The 24,366-nt window shown below is 43.8% G+C and overlaps 1 protein-coding gene across 1 annotated transcript in view; it reads left to right on the top strand.

Annotated features, from left to right (window-relative positions):
- Positions 1 to 24,366, top strand: part of HDGFL3 (HDGF like 3) — a 71,571-nt gene that overhangs the window by 44,012 nt on the left and 3,193 nt on the right. Inside the window, exons 2-5 of the mRNA XM_032836898.1 lie at positions 3,761 to 3,837; positions 9,813 to 9,951; positions 10,288 to 10,446; positions 14,160 to 14,306. Coding sequence (XP_032692789.1) covers positions 3,761 to 3,837; positions 9,813 to 9,951; positions 10,288 to 10,446; positions 14,160 to 14,306 — 522 coding nt within the window. The remainder of the gene's footprint in view (positions 1 to 3,760; positions 3,838 to 9,812; positions 9,952 to 10,287; positions 10,447 to 14,159; positions 14,307 to 24,366) is intronic.

Genomic DNA, 24,366 nt, shown 5'->3' with positions numbered 1-24,366 from the left:
ATAACATTTGGCTGTGTACAAACCAGAATCAAAACCAAACAGAGCCAAGAACGAGAAACAAAAGTAAAAATACAAAGTACAAAGTCAGGAAAACAGAAACAGTAGAGAAAAACAAACTGAAGATAAAGTCCTGTAGCCACTTGCCATTCACTTGGGAGCCAAAAAACAGTGCCTGGGAGGTACATTTTTTAATTAGTTCAGGAAGATGTATCTACTTGAACAACTTGTTACTCCAGAATTGCCAAAGTCTTAATTTTCAAAAGAGTTAAAAACAAAGATTCTCAGGGCGCCTGGGTGGCTCAGTGGGTTGAAGCCTCTGCCGTCGGCTCGGGTCATGATCTCAGGGTCCTGGGATCAAGTCCCGTATCGGGCTCTCTGCTCAGCAGGGAGCCTGCTTCCTCCTCTCTCTCTGCCTGCCTCTCTGACTACTTGTGATCTGTCTCTGTCAAAGAAATAAATAAAATTTAAAAAATTTAAAAAAAAACAAAGATTCTCAATAAAATGCAGTGAGTAACAGCTTCCTGGTGGTAAGGCTGGTTATGCTATTTTTGACAGTATTTATTACAGGGACACAGACTCAAATATTCCAAAGGGCCAGGTAAACAATATAAATAAGGAACACAAGCATTTACATTATCTAGAAAGCGGTGGGCTTTTATGTTTCTAGTAACAAACATACTTGAGGGCACATACTTTGTCTAAAGGTGGCAACCGTTGAAAATGTTGGAAAGTGTCGCCCTGTGGGAATTCTTGCTTATCCCCGTCTTTTATATTATTTTGACAGAAGCTATTAACGTGGATTTAAATGTGAATCTTCCCATTTTAAAGTGTTGGTAACTAATTCAGTTAAAAAGCAAAAAACTCTATGAGCCAAACAAAATTTATTTTCCGGCCAAAAATGGCCCAAGGGCCATCACTTTGCGACGTCTGCAGTAGATGCTACTTATGTACCATTATAGCAAAAGAAGAGTTTAACCAAAAGTTGTATTTTTGTTGGAAAGAAGGTTTTAAAAGATTTCTTTTTAAATTGTATACTTTCAGTTTTTTTTTTATAAGAGCGACAAAACAGTATGCCCACCGCATATTTAACATGTATTTCCATTTTAAGTTCCATTTTTTGGTCCATTAAAAATACAGTTATTCACTTTCTGGAGATCTATGTCACAACAATGAATATTGTTACTACTGAACTATACATTTAAACATGGTTAAGATGGAAAATTTTATGGTTTTTTTTTTTTAAAGATTTTATGTATTTATTTGACAGAGAGATTGCACGTAGGCAGAGAGGCAGGCAGAGAGAGAAGGGGAAGCAGGCTCCCCGCTTAGCAGAGAGCCTGATGCGGGGCTCGATCCCAGGACCTGGGATCATGACCTGAGCCAAAGGCAGAGGCTTTAACCCACTGAGTCACCCAGATGCCCCATAAAATTATGGCTTTTACCATATATTGCCACACACATGTATTATTGAATGTTTAGTCAATTATATTGATAATAATAATAATATAAATATAGTATACTATAATTATATAATATATAATATATATATTATACAATATATATAATAATATATTATAATAATAAATAAATAATAAATTAAATTAATTCATTTTAAACTGTCTTTGTAGGGCAGTATTGAATGTAACGGGGTGGGATGGGGGGGAAGCCTGGAGACAAGGAGATACTTAGACCGCTATAGCGGCCTTGTTGAAAGATCATGAGAGCTTGTTCAGGGAACTAAATTTACCAATGGGAGTGGTGATCAATTTGAGAGACATCTCCGGAGCTAATCTGGGAGAATTAGATGAAAAACTGAATATGGGGCTTGAGGAGATAATAAAAAGATGAAGGTTTCTTTCTTAGTAACAGATTATACCAATAATTAAGATTAAGAAAAACAGATTCAAGGGAAGTTAGTTCCGTTTTAGACAAGCCATGGTATTTCAGGACTTGAAGGAAATCGAGAGGTCACCAAGTGCAACCACCTCATTTTACAGATGTGAAAGTCAAGGCCCCAAGAGATGAGGTGATACCTTTGATGTCGCAGTTTAAATCAGAAGCAGGACTTTACATGTTCTAGACTCGAAGTTCCCCTTTGCTCCGCACACCCGGTGTCTGTTCTGACACGGGCTTCCTCAGGTTCCGGGTGAGCGTGTGCTGGTGTCCTCCCCAGGCTGCCGCCGTGTGTGAGTGAGGGGGGCCTGCACAGCTCCTCGGGGGACCGGGCCCCACGCCCTGCCTCTTGCTCTCTGAACTGCAGTTGGGCCCCTTCTCCTCTTCATAGGCTTCCTTCAGCTTGAGCTGCTTGGAGGACCTGTGAGTGGAAGTGGTTTGTAGACCTCGGCAGTCTCCTGCCTGCAGGTCCGTGTGGTCCTGCCCGAGTCATAGGAGTTCAGAGGCAAGGCTGGGGCTGCGGATGGAGATTTGTGAGGCAAGGACCACTTCCTGACACCCTGTAAGGAATTGTGGATGTAAAAGTATCTAATAGCTGAAGGGTTTCAACTTTATCTTACTAGAGGACCTCAAGCCCGGCTATATGTAGGAATCAGTAAGTCCCTGGGGGAGGACTGAAGTGTGTGTGTGTGTGTGTGTGTATACAATATATATATTTTAAGATTTCATTGATTTATTAGAGAGCACAAGCAGGAGGAGCTGCAGGCAGGCCACGGGAGGAGAGCTCCATGTGGGGCTCGATCTCAGGACCCTGAGATCATGACCTGAGCCAAAGGCAGACACTTAACTGAGCCACCCAGGCGCCCCCGAAGTATATTTTTTTTAAAGTTCCAGAGGTTTCATATGCACAGCTAAGAATGCTATAAGCAATGAAAAGTTATAGAAGGATTTGAAGCAAGAAAGTGAGATAATCAAATGTCTGTTTTAAAAGGTTTCTAGGGACACCTGGGTGGCTCAGTCAGTTAAGCATTTGCATTCGGCTCAGGTTCTGATTCCAGGGTCTTGGGATCGTGTCCTGTGTTGGGCTACTTGCTCAGTGGGGAGCCTGCTTCTCCCTCTGCCTGTCGCTGCCCCTGCTTGTGCTTGCTTGCTGTCTCTCAGTCTGTCCCTCTGACAAATAAATAAAATATTTAAAAATAAAAATAAACAGGAGGGCTCCAGAGTGGCTCAGTCAGTTGGGCATCAGACTCTTGATCTCAGCTCAAGTCATGATCTCAGGGTCATGAGTTTAAGCTCCATACTGGGCTCCACGCTGGGGTGGAGACTACTTAAAAAATAAAATGAAATTTACAAAGGTAATTCTAGCTTAAATGGGTGGTAAGAGAGACTTGCAAAAGTCCAGGCAAGAGATGATAATTTTTAATGACAATATATTTCATGAGTTAATTTTCATAATAATTCTTTATCTTACAGCACATGTTTCTGGGGGTGTGGGGGTGTGTGTGTGTAAAAATTCACTGTTATCTCCAGAAGGTGCATCTTTGGGGTTTTTTGTTCTTAATACTACTCTTTTTAACTATTTCACTAGGACAGATTCCCAGCAGCAGTTCTGTCAAGTCAAAGGAAATGAGTAGTTTTGGCTCCTGGTTATGTATTATAATGGTTATAATCAATTTACAGTGTTACTCTCCACATGGTGGGCCAGATAGGAACTTTGGAATCATTTGTAAGATTCAAAAAAGAAAAATTATTGGGATTTTGATTAGAATAATTTTATTTTGAAATTATCAGAACAATGTTTATATCATGCTTATGCTATTTTACATGATTTCACTGAATATTTAATAACTAAATTTATTTTTAACAGATTGATGAACTCCCAGAGGGAGCTGTGAAGCCCCCAGCAAACAAGTATCCTATCTTCTTTTTTGGCACCCATGAAACGTAAGTCAGCAAAACAACTTAAAACTTCAGCAACTCTAATTTGACTCTACTAGACTACGATGTTTATACCTGTTCTACGACATTTTATGTGTTATATAAAGGATCACAATTATATAAAAGGATCACAATTGTATAAAATTACCAAGCTTAATAATGTATTTTTCTTTTTTCTTTTTTTTAAAGATTTTATTTATTTATTTGACAGAGATCACAAGTAGGCAGAGAGGCAGGCAGAGGGAGAGGGGGAAGCAGGCTCCCCGCTGAGCAGAGAGCCCGATGCAGGGCTCGATCCCAGGACCCTGAGATCATGACCTGAGCCAAAGGCAGAGGCTTAACCCACTGAGCCACCCAGGCGCCCCAATAATGTATTTTTCTTAATGTGAAGATTTTTCATTGATTTTGCTTTCAAATGTTATTTCTGTGTAAATGTTGGACATCACCCAGAATCTCCTTTAGGACACTTTTAAGTCCTAAGGTATCTCCTTACCACTCCCAGTGAATTTCTTCTGTTGCTCTTGTACATTTCCTTTTAGAGAAACTTCATCCATTTATATATTGTACAACAAAGTTATGTTGTCTCAGGCTCTTTCATTTTGTTGAACCCTGAAGCAAACATAACCACCTTAATAAGGTTTTTAAATTGCATTGGTTAGAATACAGGCTAAACTGCTAAATAAAGGAACCTCAAAATACAGTGTCTCAAATAATACAGAATATTCTTTCTCTGAAACAATCCAGAGATAGGCAGGTAGATGGAGGTGAGTAGACTACTACTGTGCTCTAGGGACCCAGGTTCCTTCTGTCACATTATCCTATCATTGCCTGGAGTGTTGCTCCTTTCTGCTTATTTAAAAACAAACAAACGAAACAGGGCTTAGCAGCATCTGTGCATCTAACAGGTAGAGGGAAGGGGAAAAGAGAGAACATGAAGAACAGGTAACTTCTTTGTAAGGAAATGACAAGAAAGTTGCGTATATCACATACACTTGCATTCAGTGCAGTGGCACAGACTGGGTCATGTGGCCACGTTTTGCTGTCAGGAATTGGAATTGGCCACCAGCTGGGCAACTCTTAATGGGGAAATAATTGGAAGGAGTAATCCATTAATAAAAAGAAAGAAGACAGTAGATACTAGGAGACAGTTGGCAGTCTTGACACAATGGAAATATTTGTGGTCCGTCAGAGCAAGGACATAATGGAGTAGGAACTGCAGATGTGGGGGAAAGCTAAACACTGTCTCTTACAGTCTTCAGGTTCAGGGCCCTCCCTTGTGTTCATCTGAAGTAGTAGAGCCAGGCGCGAACTTCTTAGCTTGCGGTCTCTGCCGCTCTGACATCTTCATTCTTACCTGGAAGAGCTAGACACGGGGTGCCTGGGTGGCTCAGCTGGTTGAGCATCTGACTTGATTTCAGCTGGGTCACGATCTCAGGGTCATGAGATCGAGCCCTGCATCGGGCTCTGTGCTCGCCGTGGAGTCTGCTAGAGATTCTCTCTCTCCATCTCCCTCTGTCCCTCCCTGAACTCATGCTCCCTCTCTCTCTCTCAATAAAAATAAATAAAATCTTTAAAAAAATTAAAACAAAAATTAAAAAAAGAAAGAGAGCTAGCTAGGAGACCGAAGGCCCGTAAGACATATTTATTTCTTGGCTTCATGTGAGACATAGTTTTGTTTCTTTCAGAAAGTTGGTTTTATTTTCTTTTGTTTTTATCTAAAAAACACTGTGTAGGGGCGCCTGGGTGGCTCAGTCATTAGGTGTCTGCCTTCGGCTCAGGTCATGATCTCAGGGTCCTGGGATTGAGCCCCACACTGGGCTCCCTGCTCAATGAGGATATGCTTCCCCCTCTTTCTCTGCCTGCCTCTCTGCCTACTTGCGATCTCTGTGTGTCAAATAAATAAATAAAATCTTAAAAAAAAAGACACTGCGTACATACTATGCACCATTACCATGTTTTCTTCCATAGAGGTTGCTAGAAAGTTTAGAGATTGATGTTTTACCTATAATAAGTGCAAAGGGCTTTATGATACATATTTTTCTATTTGCTCCATTCCTGTCTCCAGTTTACATCTATACCATTACTGTGCTTTTTCTCTAGGACCTATTTCCAGATGATTGTATTGTATCCCTGGGACCAGGCAGACATTAATAAAAAAGATTATCACATTTCCACCATATAGGACAAATCAACCATTTACTGACATTATGTGGTCACTTTTATTTACTTAGTAAACATTTTCTAGGCATTCCTTAATGCACTGTAGAACGAAGAGCTTGCCACCGGGTGTCTTGCTGGTGAACGTAATAGGATCCTTCCAGTGAACAGTGTGAAGGTTTCACAGCGCAGTTTTTTATAGCATCCCTAAGGGAAGCCAGTGGCGTCATTCCAGGCCTCAGTTCAGTGAACGTGGTTCTGCTACCAAGGAGAGGTATTACACAATCCATATGTGAGTTTTTTGCTGGTTTGATCATCCAGAGGTAGATTTTTAAACATCTAGAGGAAAATGAACTTCACAAAACCAGCAGTGAGTTCAAGTTTCAGCAGACTGGGTATTAGGATTAGGTGCCCCGAGCCTGAAGCTGTATGCCTGGCACATACCCAGTGTTCAGCCTCTCTGCAGAGGCGGAGATGGTGTGGGCGTGGCTTACTCCCGTGGGCACAGTGCCCAGCACGGTGCCTGGCCAATGGTCAGTGTTTAAAACAATCGCTGTTGGGGGAAATTAAATTAAAAAGACCTAAAAGAAAGAGGGAAAAGTATAGGAAAGGTGAGGAACTTCACAAGAAAGCTGTGTGCTGGTCAGCCAGAGGAGCACCCCAAGCAGACTAGAGGTTTCCTCAGAACATCGCCTTGAATTTATTCTGGTGCCCAGACAGACGGGTCGTCGAAGCCCCCAGTCTCCGCCGTGTAACAGCCCAGCAGGTTTAGTTCGGACACTTCTCAAGGTGCCTTAGCCTGGAGGGAAACCACCCGCAGAGCATGGAGCTGCGAACGGTTTTGTTTCCTGGCCCACACTTTAAGACTTGTGAAACATGCGGGGTCACTAACCAGTTGGGAGAAAATTCAATGTGCGGAATTATCTTTCTGTAATCTAGGAGAAAACAAGGTTGTGTGTCAAAAATACGTTGTTTTAAGACAGTTCCTTCAGGGCTCTTGTTTCTGGCCACAGCTGTGATGGCCACTGGAACCATGAGCCCTGCCTCAGAAAAGCACAGGCAGGCTCTGGTTAGCAGCGGCAGCTCATGGGCCCTCCGTAGCCTTGCCCATGGCTAATTCCTACACTCGGAGTCCGTTGCTGGAGGAAGGTCAAAACCATAGTTGAATAAGGCCTGACAAACTTCTCAGAAAGTCAGACGGGCATGCCTAAAGTCCATTTCTTTTCTCACGTTCCATTTGTCACACAAGACTGTGACATGACTTTGATTAAAATGTCCAGTAACCTAGTAAGTTATGTCTGGATTCAGTGAGATAGAATCATGTTGACCAAGCAATTAAAGGTCAAGGGAGTTTTGGTGGTTGGGGTCAGAAAACTTCCCCAGATATTTTTGTCAAATTAAAGTTTTTGATCAGCTAGGCAATGAGGAAATCAGTACTAAGACCCAGTCAGAAAATGGAGTGTGTGTGTGTGTGTGTGTGTGTGTGTGTGTGTGTGTGTGTGTACATATCCATACATACATATACATATATGTAAGTATAAAATATATATATTTTGGTGGGAAACAAAGTTTTTTGAGCAATGGCATCAAGCGATAGTACAAAGCTCCTGATGAGGGAGGGCACCCGAGAAGATGGCCCAGAAAATGGAATTGATAAAGATCAACAGTACACTGTTACCTCACCTCTCAGAGCTTTGATATCTCTAGCTCAGACGTTTCCTCTGAGTTCCAGAATCACATCTCCAGCTGCCTACTTGACCTCCTCACTTGGATGTCAAACCAGGGTTTCAAACTTAACATCTCAAACTGAGCTTTTCACCTTCCAGTCTTGTTCTCTCAAAGATCTTTCAATTCGGTAAATGCCACTGTGTTCTCATCTCCCAGCCTGGCACCTTGGAGATAGCCTCACCTCCTTCCTTTCTCTCGCATGGCGTCTCCAGCCCAGTAACAGTCACGTCGGCTCTTTCACGGGCACGAGTCCAGGGTCCAGCAGCCCCTCGCCCACTGCACCCTGCACACCCTGGCCCGAGTCACTGTCATCACTCCGGGGGGCTGGTGGGTCCCCCTGCTTCTACCCTAGTGCCCACTTCTTGGGTCTCTCTTCAGCTCAGCAGCCAGAATGATCCTGTTAAGACACAAATCGTCACGTGTCTTCTCAGACCTTTCATGGTTGCTCATCTGACTCTGAGCCTCGATAGCAGCCTTCAAGGCCCCACGTACTCTGTACCCCCAGCCGGTCCCCTCTCGGACCTCCTCTCACCCTGCTCTCACTCTAGCCACGCCGGCCTCTTCATTTCCTCAGCACAGTAGGCATTCCCACCTCGGGGCCTGTCGTACTCACTCTTCCTTAAATGTGCCCCTGGTCCCGGAATACTGCCCGGCCTGCTTCCTCACCTCCCGGGCCAGGGAGGCCTTCTGTGATCCATGTATCTGAAGCGACCACATGGCACCCCCAGCCTCGCCATCCCCCTTCTCTGCATTCTCTATGTTGGCACACGGTACTGTGCTCTCTGCTCTCTGTGTCTGTCCAAACCCTGCTCGCCCTCCTAGCACGTGTGCTCTTTGAGCGCAGAGGTGCTCATCCGCTCGTCCGCACAGAATCCACAGCACGGCAGCAGGGCCTGACCCTTCACGGGTGTTCGGTCAGGTCTGTCGGACGGAAGGTTCTCTGAATCTCAGTTTGAAATGGAAGCTTCTTGGGTGTCCGCCAGGATGTGGGCCTCTCCCGTCTCATTTACCAGCTTGATATGTTGCAGGTGATACTGAGGACTCTGGTCCCAATGCTCAGATCTCTTAGCCGGCCCCAGGATTTATTCAAACTCATTTTCTTTCTCTGGTTATGATTACATTAGGATAAAGCTTAAGGGGCGCCTGGGTGGCTCAGTGGGTTAAAACCTCTGCTTTCAGCTTGGGTCATGACCCCAGGATCCTGGGATCGAGCCCCTCATCGGGCTCTCTGCTCAGCAAGGAGCCTGCTTCCCCCCTCTCTCTGCCTGCCTCTCTGCCTACTTGTGATCTCTGTCTGTCAAATAAATTAATTAATTTTTTTAAAAAAAGTTAAATTGCATAACATTCTGTGTTTGCTACATCTGAGTTTTTTCTTGTTTGTGCCTCATTAATCACTGAAATGATTTTTTAATTTATCAAAATAATAGTGAATAAATATACTAATGTGATATATAGAGTTAAAGTCACTTTTTATAACCAGTGTTTGTATTTTACTGTAAATCTCACAAAACCCTTACCTATGGAAGATTAACATAAATAAGTCTTAGTTTAAGGTGATGATCTAAGTGGTCATCTTTAAAATTACGTGTGTAACCGAAAGTTTTAAAACAAAAAATAAATTGCTAATTTAAAAGTAAAATCCAAGTTACATGGTCTAGAATTGCTGGCTTATATAGCCGGCCATTTTTTTCTGCCTAGAAGTATATTTATAAACTTTTTAAGATTGTATTTATTAGAGGGAGAGCAAGAGTACGAGCCGGGGGCGGGGGGTGCCACACAGAGAGAGAGAGAGAGATTGAGGAGGAAGCAGACTCCCTGGTGAGTATATGAGCCCAATATGGGGCTGCGTCCCAGGACTCTGAGATCATGACCTGAGCCGAAGTCAGACACTTAACCGACTGAGCCACCCAGGCACCTTATATATTTATATATTTATATGTAAACTGTTTTATGATATGTGCACAACTCAGAGGGTTTATGTATACTTTTAATTTGTTTACTAAAATATACTGTGACACTTTAGTCCATAGTGATATTAAAAATAGTTTGTATTTGAAGGTCACAGTATCAATTTTATTTCTAATCTATCTCTACAGTGCATTTTTAGGTCCGAAAGACCTTTTTCCATATAAGGAATACAAAGACAAGTTTGGAAAGTCAAACAAGCGGAAAGGATTTAATGAAGGATTGTGGGAAATAGAGAATAACCCAGGAGTGAAGTTTACTGGGTACCAGGTAATGATTTGCTTCATTGTTAGATCTCATTTCTTTGGTTTTTAACTCTCTTTGGGGTCTTTCTTACATGTCCTTTGTACGGGTAGTTACCCTCCATCTATTTGAAATCAGAATTCTTTTTAGCTCCAGTAACATTTTGGATTAAGTATTATTCTGTTACCCAAGAGGGTTCAAGTCAAGTAGTCATGGAAAAATTGAAATTGACAGTCCTTTATTTTGAAAATCTTAAAAGTAAGCTGAACCTTTTCAGGTTAAAATAGAACGATTCTTTTCACAGTCTGTATTCTTTACTATTTTTTCAAAAATGTAATTAGCCACTATCTTGCTATTTCTTAGGCAATTCAGCAGCAGAGCTCCTCAGAAACTGAGGGAGAAGGTGGGAACACTGCAGATGCAAGCAGTGAGGAGGAAGGCGATAGAGTAGAAGAAGATGGAAAAGGCAAAAGAAAGAATGAAAAAGCAGGCTCAAAACGGAAAAAGTCCTACACTTCAAAGGTGACTGAGAACCCTTTCCGTTGTTATTAATGTTATGTGCATGTTCTTTAAGGTTTTAGATGATTCTTAATTCATTCCTTGGGTGCAGGGAAGTATCCTAGCTCTGTGGACCTCTGCCTCCAGAGACAGTAAGATAGCCAAGGGGAATAGGACAGGTAACCTTAGACGTGAGGGCATCTTCAGGGCTGATCTGGCACTGAAAATACCGCTTCTCAGTTAGAGAAGGACTGTTCTTTCGTCAAGGGTACAAGAGTAGGTATGCCTCCTATAGGAACCTCCAGATGAACTTGGAAGAACTTAGGAATGTAAGAGACCCGGTACCATTCACAACACGTCTATGAAAAGAGAAAGATCTACTCCTAACCTGTCTTTCTGCTTTAAAGACTGTGCAAATAATAAATACAAATTATGAGGGGGTCTGAAGGCAGTGAGTGGGAAGAGCATGTAGTTCAGATAGAGTGGTCAGGCTTTTCTGAAGAGGCAAAGTTCATGCCGAGGCCTGAAGAAAGAGGAGAGGAGGAGGGCTGGATGGGGCAGAGCAGCTAAAATCTGAGGCAGCAAGTGTCTGGCGTGTCCTAAATTGAAGGAAGACGAGCATGGTTGGAACATCGTGACCAAGAGGGAGAGAGGCAGGCAAAGGCTCAGTGATTGAGCCTTTGAAAGAATTTGGGTTTATTCCCAATGTAATGATAGTTTAATGAAGGCTTTAAACAGAGGAGTGACATGATCTTAGATATACACACTGAAAGTCTAGGTTTTTCATACAGTAATTTAGACATGCAGTTGAACAAACTATGAGATTGTAAAAATTGTTCACCTTTAGAAACTGAAAGCAAGATAAATACATCTTTGAAGACCAGAGATTGGTACAGGTTTCACGGTAATTGTTCTTTCACACGATTGACAACTTGGATAAATTATTTCCCTTTAGATTCTGGTATTTAGTGGCTGGCCAGACTTAGGCAGCTCCTTAAAAACCAAGTACCAGGAGCTGATTGGATTATCAGCATTTTATTTTACCATCTATAAAGTCCACCCAGCTAGCATACAGGTGGAACTGTGTGATCACGTATTACTTCCTGCGGACCTAATGAGAAACATGGTATCTGCCTTGAATGGGGATAAAGTTTGCAAATCACAACAAAATAATTAGAATTTTCCTTGTCAGACTGTATCTTCCATTGCATTTTTTAAAAGATGGTTTTGTTTTGTTTTGTTTGTTTGTTTTTTAGTATTTTGGATTTCACTTAAATGCACAATTCAGTTGATATTTTTAATTTATGATTGCCTGCTGAGCTGTGTGATGTGTTGTACCCTTCTAAATTGCGTAAGCTACCTGAGGTATCTGAGGCATTTGTTAGTGTGGATATGCGGCTTTTCGGTGTCATTATTTCCTCATTCGTTGTGAAGACCGGAAGTCATGGGGCTCAGACCTGATGTGGATATATAATATCAAAGCAGTGAAGGGGTAAAGACATACTTTACTTACTAAGGTTTACGTGTTTTAGATTAAGGAATCATCTTTTTCGTCCAAAGATCACAAATTCCATGATCACTAAAGAACCATGATTTTTAAATTTGACTTTTTACTATTTTCTTTATTGTCGAGATAAATTATGCACAAACACAAAAATTTTGGAAGTGCATAGATGATTTTTAATTTTTAGTATTGACTGAGAAACTTAGCACAGTGGTTCTCAAAATTGCACACGCATCAGAATTACCTGGAGGGCTTATTAAAAACACACATTGCTAAGCCACTGCCTAAATTTCTGTTTGAGTAGGTCTTGGGTGTGTGGGTCTGAGAATTAAATTTTCAGTTAAGGCTGGTGCTGCTGATCTGGGAACCACATGTAGAGAAGCACTTTCCTGACATAATCTCCTTTCCCCTTGGCTTCCCAAATGTTTCCTTTTTGTTGAGTATGGTTATCTTTTTTTACACCTTCTTCTTAAGGTTGAGTATCTTCCTTTGCCACTGAAAACCAGTGGTTCACAAACTTTTAACTGCATCTCAGTCAGCAAGCAGATTTGAAGGAAGTTATGTGTCTATCTCTTTGGCAGTAAGTATACGAATGATTCCTATCTGAGCCATGACAGGTGCTGGTCAGAATATTTTACACACACGTTATTTACTGTATAAAGTAGGGCAGGTCAGAGAGCCTCACAACACTGGTGATGATGCTAACCCCACTAGTCATCTTAGTTAAAAAAACAAAGGTGGCAAGAGTTGGACCCCCAACCAATTCAAGACTATAGTGCCGAAACAGTTGGAGGGTCCTTCCCCGGAAAATTGCCGTGATCTGAGTTTGCTAAGAGCTTTGCAGCGTTACCAAATCTAGCTGGGCAGCCAGATTTCTTCGAGTACTGAATGTGACCCTTGAGCAGAACTTCTGTACTGTCCTAATTCTGGTCCATGTGCCAAACGATAGCACTTACAGTTTCACGGTGGGGTTGCTCGTTAGGATCGTTGGTAAGCATTGTGAACTTTAGGGAGTTGTGTGTTACTACCTCGAAGAACTGTAGGCCAGAAACCATTACTTGAGAATTACTACCTAAAGCAGTTACTACATTTCAGTAACCATACTGTATTTACTAGGAAAACAAAAAGTAGTTTGCTTTCTGTATTGTCATACTTGATCTTAGCTTTACCGTAGACACTCCACATTTGGATTATTAAACCTCTGCTTTTCCTTCCTGTAAAAAGTAAAGATGACCTCATTTTAAACTGACATTTGGGCTTGGTTGGTGATTTCAGTTAAGTAAAATAGAAGCAGTGTAATTACATGCTCCATCACGTAGCTAGAAGATACTTTCTCTTTGGAAGTTGGGTTTAAAATACTGATTGTCTGAGGAAGCTCCAATTTGCTAATTATTTCTGGAAGACCGAAAGTGACATGGCTAAATCAGTTTTGCCTCAGCTCTTATTTGCCGTGTGCTTAAAGATTCTTAAAATTCTGGAGAGGACATGTTAGTGAAATGGTAAAAAAAAAAAAAAAAAGTAAAAACTTTCTTAAAGGTGCACAGCGGGGCCAGCCTTTGATCATTTTAAAGCTTTCTGCAAAACAGCTCTGGCTGTAAACTAGAACTGTATTTTCATCTTCCTTGGAGTTCATCTTGATTTCAAAGGCAAGGTGATAAGAAAAAAGGGCGGGTTCCCTCAGGCTCTTCAATAATCATCCCTAATTTAAAAAGATTAAAGTTAGTTGCTATCACAGGGTGATATAAATGTTTTCTGCTCTTTACCAGGCAGCTTCAACAGGTGTCCTAACATGAATATTCATCTATTGTCTTAGCTAGTTCAGCTCACTCTCCTGAGACCTGAGTTTCTGCTGTGAAATTCGGGGAAGCCTTCTAGCCCAGTAGCCCCCAAAGGTGGCGCCGGGCTGTCCATCTGGCTGTCATTCATCCTTTGGCAGTGCCCCGGGGACATGAATCTTTCTTTTCTGCTTTTCCATTGCACTGCTGGAAAGAACGAACAAGTCATCGAGTGCACCTGTACCTCCTTTTCCAGCTGGTTACACTGAGGCCCAGTGAGGTGACACGGTGTGTCCCAGGTCACCTGGCCCAGCCTCGGCACACCGCACTGTGGTGCTGGTATGTCCGTAGTGAGCCCCATGATTGGATGTAAGTCAGCCACTTCTGTGTTTCTTACCTACACTTGTGCATTGGAGTTGTGCTTTTGACTATCATTTTTAACTTGTCCAAACGTTTAGAAATCCTCTAAACAGTCCCGGAAATCTCCAGGAGATGAAGATGACAAGGACTGCAAAGAAGAGGAAAACAAAAGCAGCTCTGAGGGCGGAGACGCCGGCAATGACACAAGGAACACGACTTCAGACTTGCAGAAAACCAGTGAAGGGGTAAGGACGGCGCGTGGTCTCACGCTTCTTCTACCTAGAAGACCGGGTGCTTCAGAGCCGCCGGCGGCAAGCCCTTTACCCGTAGACGAGTGGACGCAGGGGGCCAGCAGCCTCCGGGGGGCTCCCACACTGCTCCTGGGTACATAATGATCCAGAGCTCAATAGGGCGGGGGTCTACACCTGCCTCTCAGTTTGGACTCTAGGAACAGGTCTATTCTTTTTTAAACTAACTGCCGCAACTTGATAGTCTTTTAAAAAGGAAGGTGGGCAATATTGAAATCATGAAATGCCACCTTAAAATTTTATAATTATATTTCTTTTATTATAAGACGGCACGTGCACAATAGGGGATTTCATACTACAGCTTCTTTCCTAGGAGTTTGGACTTTAATGTCCCCACGGGGACTTTAAATATTTAAGTATTCCAATAATACGTGAAGACTGGTATTTAAAGTACAGAAGGGGAAGACTTGTCCACTTTAAATTTTGTTAACTCTGTCTTAAGGTGTAGGTGACGTACAATAGCATATGACTTTCAGGTACACAACAGTGAGCCCACACTGACAGACGGTACTAAATGCTCACGTGATAGTCTGGTTCCATCCATCATCATACCCAGTTACACCAACATTACCATCCCCGTTCCCCATGCTGCCCTTTGCATCCCTGTGACTGACTTGCTGTATGATGGAAGTTGGTACCTCTCTGTCCCTTTCACCTGGTTCAACATCTCACCCACTCCGCTGGTGGTAACCAAAGTCTGTCTCCTGTATCTGGGACTCGGAGTTTTGTTTTATTTTGTAGATTCCATGGACGAATGAAATCAGATGGTATTTGTCTCTTTGTTTGACTTGTTTCAGTTAACATGGCACCCTCTAGATTGTCCACGTTGTCACAGATGGCGAGCTCCCGTTCCTTTTACAGCTCAGTAACCGTCCATTGTACACGGACACCACGTCTTTATCCACTTACCTGTCGCTGGATGCGTGGGCTGCTTCCGTACCGTGGCTGCTGTAAATAGTGCCGCGGGGAGCAGAACGGTGCATAGATCTCTTGACATTGGTGTTTTCATTTTCTTCAGATAAATACCCACGAGTGGAATTGCCAGTATTTCTCACCTTTTAAGGACCCTCCCTGCTATTTTCCACGGTGGCCGCACCAGTCTGTAAGCACTCCCTCCAGCAGTGCACCGCGGTTTCCGTTTTCCCACATCCTTGCCAGCACTCGTTACCTCTCACTTTTGGATTCCAGCCGTGCTGACAGGTCTGAAGTGATAGCTCCCTGTGGTTTTGATATGTGCTTCCCCGGAGCAGAGGTGGTGAGCATTTTTTCATGTGTCTGTTGGCCATGTGGATGTCTTCGATCTTAACTTCTGTTAACCTCTATTAATTTAAAAGTGTTAGTGAAGGCACATTTTGCCCCTGGTCATTTTCTGTTAGTCTTTTCTCTGTGAAGACGAATGGGACAGTGGCAAATCATTTTGAAACAGTAATCCACAAAATACATTGTTACTGTTGTCCCGTGAGGTTCTGGTTTCAGCTGAGTGCTGGGCCGTTCTTGTCAGTACTGTTGACCTCTCAACATCTCCTTCCTGCCGTTATCCAGAGTCACTCCCCAGTTGTGATTCTCATTGTTCACTCATCCCTCTTAGCCACTCAGCTTTACTCTGTCCTCTGCGTATCGTTCTTCCCTTGACCACTTTCCAGTAACAAGTCCTCTGTCGTTAACCTTTGCGAGTAGTGCTCCTGGGAACAGTCATGTTAACAGTCACCAAAGGCTTGAGTACCTGACTCGTTTGATTTTCTCTTTATCGCACCTGCCGTCTTCATCCCAGCTGGCTTCAGTACGCATACAGCAAAACCCTCACAACTCGTCTCCCTTTATGAACTCCCTTCTGTCTGCACGTCTGTGCCAGAGGAAGCGGTGATCTCCACCCGTATTGCTCAGAGTGTGGTTGGTGGGCAGGCATCAGTGTCACCTGCAGGCCTGTTAGAGATACAGAATCCCAGGCCTGACCCCAGGCTGTGCGAATCATTTTAACTAACCCCCAGGTCACTCACATGCACATGGAAGTCTGAGAAGCATTATTCTGCACCTGTCTGTTCCCACGGTCCAGCGTTGTGTCTCCTTCTCCTCCTTTCTCCAAGGCCTCACCTGGTCAGTGGTCACCTATCACCCTGGACCTTTATCTTCTTTTCCCTCTGCCTAGAAACAGTGTTAGGCGTCCCTCCCCCCACGTATACTACTCTCCCCGCTCTTCTCTTCATCTCTAAACTTCCAGATCGAGTTTGTTGGCTCCAGTGTCCGGTCCCTCACCCTCTCCTGCCTTCCTCCAGGCGTTCGTGTTGCTTCGTCCCCATCGACAGAAATCGCTCTTGTAAAGGTCCATGGCGGTTCTCTCATTGCCAGATGCAGGGTCAGGGTCGTCGTTAGTTTTTATTTTATCTGTGCAGCATTTAAAGCCACTAGCCACCTTCCCTCCTGACTTTGCCTCTAGGTCACCGGCCTCTCCTGCTCCTGCATCATTTCCTTCCCAGAGCCCCTTCCTTCCGTCTGTCTTGGTGTCCTGCTGTTCAGAAAGCTTCCCCTGTGTTCATCTGCTCCCCGCTCCTGGTTTCAGCCATTATGTATTACTGGTGACTTCCCACCCTGTATCTCCTGTATATCCATTTTCCTAATGGTTCATGAAACCATTTCAACTCAGATGTCTTGAAAGCACTTCAGAAAATACTTGCTGTTAGAAGTAGCAGCAGCAGCAGACTCGGGAGTAGTGACGGCTGACGTCTTACTCTGTGCCATAGATTGCTTAATGCCATCTGTGCGTTGTCCCACTTGATTCCACACAAATCCCAGGATGTATCATCTCCGTTTGTACCTGGGGAAACTCAGGCTGGAGAGACTGGCGCAGGGTCACATAGCTGGTGAGAGCCTGATTGTAAAGAAGGAGCCTGAGATCTGTTCATTTATTCATTCAGTTTTTGTTTAAGTTGAAGCACGGTTGACACATGCTACAGTAGTTTCCGGTGTACAACATGGTGATTTGACAGGTCTGTACTTGCGCTGTGCTCACCACGAGTGTAACCACCACCTGTCAACACACAGCACCAGTACGGTAGCATTCACTGTATTCTCTCTGCTGTACCTTGTCCCATACTCATTCATTCCAGAACTAGAAGCCTGGACAAAATGGGCCCATTTTGCCCATCCCCTGGCCCTCCTCCTCGTGGCAGCTGCCCGTTTGTTCTCTGTCTTTATGGGTCTGCTTCTGTTTAGATCCCACATAGAAGTGAAATCATACGCTATTTGTCTTTCTTTGTCTCACTTAATTCACTTAGCATAATCCTCACTAGGTCCACGCGTGTTGTCACAAATGGCAAGATCGCCTTCCTTTATGGCTCAGTCAGCTTCCACTGATACCGCATCTTTATCTGTTCATCTATGGATGGATACTTAGTTTGTTCCCACAACTTGGCTTTCATAAATAATGCTGCAGTATACATAAGAGTGCATAGATCTTTTTTTTTTTTTTTTTAAGATTTATTTATGTATTTATTTGAGAGCGAGAGTAAGGGGCTGGGGAGTGCGGAAGGAGAGAGCAAGAGAGAAACCTCAAACAGACTCTCCCTGCTGAGCGCGGAGCCTCACGTGGGGCTTGATCCCAGGACACTGAGGTCATGACCTGAGCAGAAATCAAGAGTTGGCCATTTAACTGACTGAGCCACCCAGGCACCCCCATATATCTTTTTGAATTAGTGACTTTATTTTAGTAGAATTACTGGATCATGTGGTAGTTCTACTGTTAATTTTTTAAGGAACCTCTGACTGTTTTCCACAAGGGCTGCACCAGTTTACGTTCCCACCAGCAGTGCACAAGGGTTCCTTTTTCTCCACATTTTTGCCAACACCTGTTGTTTCTTGTCCTTTTGATATCACCATTCTGACCAGTCTGAGGCTATCTCCTTGTGGTCTTGATTTGCATTTCTCTGATGAATAGTGATGCTGAATATTTTTTCATGTGTCTGTTGGCCATCTGGATGTCTTTGGAAAAATGTCTATTGAGGTCCTCTGCCCATTTTTTAATAGGAGTATTTGGTTTTTCTGGTTTTGAGTTGTATGAGTTCTTATATATATATTGGCTGTTGAGTTGTAGGAGACAGATATAGATATAGATATATGTATATTAACCTCTTATCAGATACATCATTTGCAGGTATCTTCTCCCGATCCATAGGTTCCCTGTTATTTTGTTGATGGCTTCCTTTGCTGTACAAAAGCTTTTTATTTTGGTGAAGTGTCAGTGGTTTATTTTTGCTTTTGTTTCCTTTTTCTAAGGAGACACATCTAGAAAAATGTTAAGCCTCATGTCCAAGATGACTGCCTAGGCTTTCTTTTAGGGGTTTTATGGTTTCAGGTCTCAAATCTAGGTCTTTAATCCATTTTGAGTTTATTTATGTGTATAGTGTAAGAATGTGGTCCATGTTCACTCTTTTGCATGGAGCTTTGCGGTTTTCCCAGCACCATTTATTGAGACTGTTTTTTCCCCATTGTACATTCTTGCCTCTGTCAAAGATTAACTGACCATGTAAGTATGGGTTGATTTTTGGTTTTTCTTTTCTGTTCCATTGATACATATGTATCTCTGTTTGTGCCAGCACCATACTCTTTGATTAATGTAGCTTTGTAGTATATCTTGAAGTCTGGGATCGTGATACCTTTAGCATTGTTCTTCTTTCTCAAGATGGCCTTGGCTATTTGGGATCTTTTGTGGTTCAGTACAGATTTTAGTAGTTATTTGTGCTAGTTCTGTGAAAAATGTTGGTAATGTGATGGGGAATGCATTGCATCTGTGGATTGCTCGGGGTAGTAGAGACATTTTGAGAATATTTGTTCTTCCGGTCAACGAGATGGAATATCTTTCTGTTGATGTCATCTTCAATTTCTTTCATCAGTGATTTATTGTTTTCAGAGTACAGGTCTGTCAGGAACTTGGTTAAGTTTCCTCCTAGGTATTTTATTCTTTCTGGAACAACTATACATGGGATTACCTTCTAAATTTCTCTTTCTGTTACTTTGTTATTAGTATGTAGAAACAACAGATTTCTGTATGTTAATTTTGTCTTACAATTTTACCAAATTCATTTATTCTGATCGTTTTTTGGTGGAGTCTTTAGGGTTTTCTTTCTGCTCTATCACATCATCTGCTGATAGTGACAGATTTACTTTTTCCTTACCGGTCTGGATGCCTTTTTGTTTTCTTGTTCAATTGCTGTGGCTAGGACATTGGTACTACATGAATTAAAATGGCAAGAATGGACATCCTTGTCTTATTCCTGATCTTAAAGGAACAGCTCTTAATTAGCTGTGGGTTTTTCCTATATGGCCTTTATTATGTTGACGTATGTTCCCTCTAGACCCACTCTGTGCAAAGTCAGATCCTTTTATTTTTAACCCATGTTTAATAAAACTTTTGTCATATTCAGAAGAATCTATATGTGCTATACATTTAATATGATATTCTGAGGAATACCAGTAACCCTACCCTCAGCCTAAAACAGAACAGTGACTTACATCTAATTCCATACTCTTCCCTTGACCCATCTTCTTCCTGCCCAGGGATAATCACTAGTGTTGTATTATTTCCTTTCATTTTCAGAATTTTTGCTCCTACTGTATCGGTATATCCTTAAATAATACATTGTTTAGTTTTGCTCCTTTTTGAGCTGTTTAAACAACAGTGACGTTCCCTTACTCGTGCGCTTCCAGGAGCCCCTCACACGGTTGTGCGCGGAGTAGCTTGTTGCCGCTCCGCTGCTGTGTGACACTCAGCCTTGCGAATACACCACACTTGATTCAGTCTCCTCTTGACGGTCATGTCGGTTGTTCCCGGGTTTTCACAATTCTGAACTGCACCGCTGTGAACACCCTCCTGTTCGCCTCCTCGTGCACAGAAGCGAGAGGGTCTTTACGGCACACGAGAGCTGGCCGGGCCAGCTCAGGAGCTCACGGTTGCTAACTTTAGAAGAGAAAGCCCAAGGACATCCTTAAGTATCTGGGCCAGTTCACACTCTGGCCGTCCGCGTACGGCTTTCTTGTGACTGACGTGTCATTGTCAGACTTTAAAATTTTGCTTATAATCACAAGCGTAAATTATAGTCTTAGTTTGCAATTCTTTGATGAATAGTGAGGTTGAGCTTCTTTTCACTCATTTATCTACCATCCAGGTTGCTTCTGGCATCTCCTTGATTTTGTATCTCTGCCCATTCTCCTATTGGACTATTTTTGGTGACTGATTTGTAGGACTCCTTTACAGACTCTGGATTCTGACTAGTGCGGTCGGTCGTGTGCATTTGTACATAATCTTCTCCGCACTTGCAGCTTGTCTGATTATTTTATGATACCTTTTGGTGAACAGACTTTCTCTCTAGTAATCAAATGTCTCAAACTTTTCCTGTTGTGGTTAGCATTCTTTCTGTCTTGTTTAAGAAACCTGTCCCTTTCCCAAGATCGGAAAGATACTCCCCTGTATTTCCTTTTAAATTTGTAAGTTTTGTTTTTAATATTTTAGTGTTTAATCCATCCGGAAGATTTGGGGCTATAAGATGAAGTAGGACTATTGCCTTTTTTCCCCACAGAATAACCATGGGAACGAGAACCATTTGTTAAATTATCCCTCCTTCCCTCTCTGACCTGCAGTGTCATCTCTCACAGCCATGGGTCACTCTCTGGGTTCTCGGTTATGTTCTTTCGGTCAGGATCATACTTTTCTTAGTTATAGTAGCTGTACAATGAGTCCTGATGCCTTGTATGGCTAGTAGACTAATCTTAAACTTCTTTTCAAATACTTAATGGTCATGGTCCGAGAGAGTCAAAAGGGGCTTTTTTTTTTCCTATGGGAGAATTTACAGCCCATGTGCTGCTAAGAAGGATTCACATGAGGAATGAATGAGCACAAAATGATAATGAAGGCAGGAATTGCCAAAGCAGTGCTCTTCAGAAGACAAGGAGGTGTAAGATCTAGAGCACATCTGGAGGGCTCCCTTGGCTCCCCCGCTGAGGTGGGAGGGAAGGCAGGTAAGTGGGTACTTAGGGTGAGAGCTTGTAAAAGTTCTCATCTGATTGTTTCTGTTTTCTCAGGAAGTGAGGTCAGCATCTGAGAGTTGATACTGGGAAGCAGTGTTGGAAATTTTGAGAGAGAGGAAATGGGACAAAGTAGTCCCCTAGAAGATGAGAAGAGTGGATAGACTTGGGCAATGAAGTGAGGGCTCACTTGAGGTTAGTGGCCGTGACTTAAAGTGAGAACAGTCGTCAGGATGGGTGTGCGACCCTCTCCAGGCGTATTCAACTATGCAACCACAGAAACGCAGAGAATCGAGTGCAACTAGGATGGAGGGGGATGGAGGCAGGAATGGATTTTGTGCAAGGAAGGGAGCAGTTACAGTGATGGATCGTTGAACCAAAATATGTTTGGAAGGAGGAAAAAAGGCATGAGGAAGGGAGTGGGTCAACAGATTTTCAGTGTCAGAGAATTATTGAAGGTAGAGTCCTAGCTTAAGAGAGAGAACCGGGGACAAGTGGTGGTGGACGAGTGCGGTGTTCCATCAGGTTGTGGAAGAGCTGCGGTGGTGGTCGCCCTACCGGTGGGGCTGGTACTTGAGTGGGACGTTTCACTGGGTGAGCGCTGTTCGTGGCACAGGTCCCTTGACGCCTGCCTGTAAAATACCAGACAGCCCCCAAGTTCTTAGGACAACCAAAACTGCCTTCATAATTCCACTCCCCAAAAGAGCGGCTTAAAACCATGTTTGCAAATACAGCTGTCCCCCCTTTATCTGCAGGAGCTCTATTGCCAGAGCCCCTGTGGATGCCTGAAACCGTGGATGGTATGAACCCCATATATACTGTAGTTTTACCTACATGTATGTGCCTGTCATAAAGCTTAATGTGTAAGTTAGGCACAGTAAGACAGTAACAACAGTAGCTAATAAAATACAACTACTGTAACAATATCCTGTAATAGAAGTTAAGTGAAAGTGACCTCCCTCAAAATACCTCCTGTGCGGTACTCACCCTTCTTGCTGTGGTTGATGAAGGGAGAGGACAGAGCGCCTATGAGATGAGAAGAGAAGTGAGGAGAGTGACGTAGCCCCTGTAACGGAGGCTGCCGTTGACCTTCTGATGGAAGGAAAGTCAGAGGGAAGATCGTCTGCTTCCCGACCACAGCTGACCGAAGAAAGTGAAAGTGCAGATCTGTGGGGGACTCCTGTACTTCCGGGGCGTGAGAAACACTTGCCCCAGTGAGTGACTGAGTGAGGCGTGGAGGAGGAGAGAGAATCAAGGCACTGAGAGGTCGGAGTTTTGGAAAGACAGTTCTGCACGGAGCGACTTCCCAGTGGTGATGATACCGAATGACAGTGGGAGTAAGGAGTAGCCCTGGCGGTGTGGGGCGGCCTGTAGGCAGGAGGGATGGCAGTTCAGAACTGGGAGGACTGGGTGGTCGGAGGGGAGCACAGGGGAGAGGAGGAACGGCTTAGGAACAGCAGTGATGATCAGGAAGGACGCCTTCCCCGCCTCCGGGCCGGGCCCATGGTACAAGAGCTACCACGGGAGGCCTGCGGGAGAAGCAGCAGCACAGTCCTCAGGGAGAACTAGGTTTCTGTTGGAACAAATTAGGGGGCAGAATAGCCGAGAAATGCAAGTTGGGAATATGGGAGACTTGCTCGTGGCTGACGGATTTCCAAGGGGCCTGGTGGAAGAGATCAAGGAATCTGGCTGGGGCAGGAGAGTTTAAGAGATGAAGTCATAGACCAGCATGGACACCGCTGAGTGGGGGTGAGCATATAGGAGGTGACATGCCCAGGAGCCCGTCTTTGGTGACTACAGTAAGCATCGGCCATCAGGATAAAAGGTTTGAGGGTCTCGAGGCAGATGGTGTTGTGGTTATAAGTACTGGTGAGGGAAGGAGAGAAGAGGCTCTTAGGAGGAACCCACAGACTTCTGGGGACCCCTTTACTTCCAGAGACTCTCACAACATCCTCGCTCCTGACAGTTCGAAGCATGAGGCAGACAAGGGCAGGCTCCAGAACACTTGGAGCGTCCCTTCTTGATCCACGGGGCTGTGAAGTAGTCACTAATCTTTGTGGCAAGAGGACCGTGCACCGATTGGCTCGGGCCTGCTGTGGCAAGGACGCCGTGTAACAAATTACCTCAAGACGTAGTGGCTTAGAACAGCATTTATTATCTGGTATTTTCCTTGGATCAGGAATCCGGACAGGCATAACTTGTTAAGCCCTCCATCTCTGGGTTTCCAAAGCTGCGAAGAAGGTGTTAGAGGCTCAAATCATTTTGAGGCTCAGCTGGGGCGTTGGTCCTCTTCCAGGCACACTCAGTAGATGTTGCCGGGGTTCAGTTCCTCCCTAACTTTGGCCAGAGGCCCCCTAGGTTCCTTGACACGTGAGCCTCCCCCTAAAGCAGCTGCGTCATGCCAGAAAGCTTCATCCATGAGAGAGAGTGCTAGCAAGACAGAAGCCAGTCCTCCGTAATCTCATCGCAGACGTGACATTCCCATCACTTTGTCCTCATCCTGTTCATTAGAAGTAACTCACGAGGTCCGGCCCACACTCAGGGGGAGAGGGCGTTACACAAGGGTGTGCTGGAGACCCTGTTCGAAAGTCACCCACCCCTGAACCAACCACTGATGATTGAGACTGGGACCAGTCAGTTTCTCCCCACTCCTGGAGCTGGACTCAGGTCCCTAAACCACAAGGCCACCATAATAGCAGGCAAGAGCAGAGGATAGAATAAACATTGGGAGGACAGCCGCTGCGTTTGCTGTAACCACTAAGCAGTGTCCATGCTTTTATCCTTCAAGCCCTGACCTTTTCTTTCTGCAGTAAGGGGCTATATCCTTAGTCTCCCCAGTGCCCTCAAGATCAAGTCCAGACTCCTTACTTCGGCACATGTTGGCCTTTGTACGGAGATACTGAGATCCCAGTTATCTGTGCCACCTTCCTTCTAACCGTGTACTCAGTATCTGCTCAGCCAGTGGTTCATCCAACTTTTTGGT

This window comes from Lontra canadensis, unplaced genomic scaffold, assembly GCF_010015895.1.
Source record: "Lontra canadensis isolate GAN:19392208 unplaced genomic scaffold, GSC_riverotter_1.0 scaffold94, whole genome shotgun sequence".
Taxonomy (NCBI): domain Eukaryota; kingdom Metazoa; phylum Chordata; class Mammalia; order Carnivora; family Mustelidae; genus Lontra; species Lontra canadensis.
The sequence above is the reverse complement of the archived record's forward strand: the minus strand, read 5'-3'. Positions and strand labels throughout refer to the sequence as shown.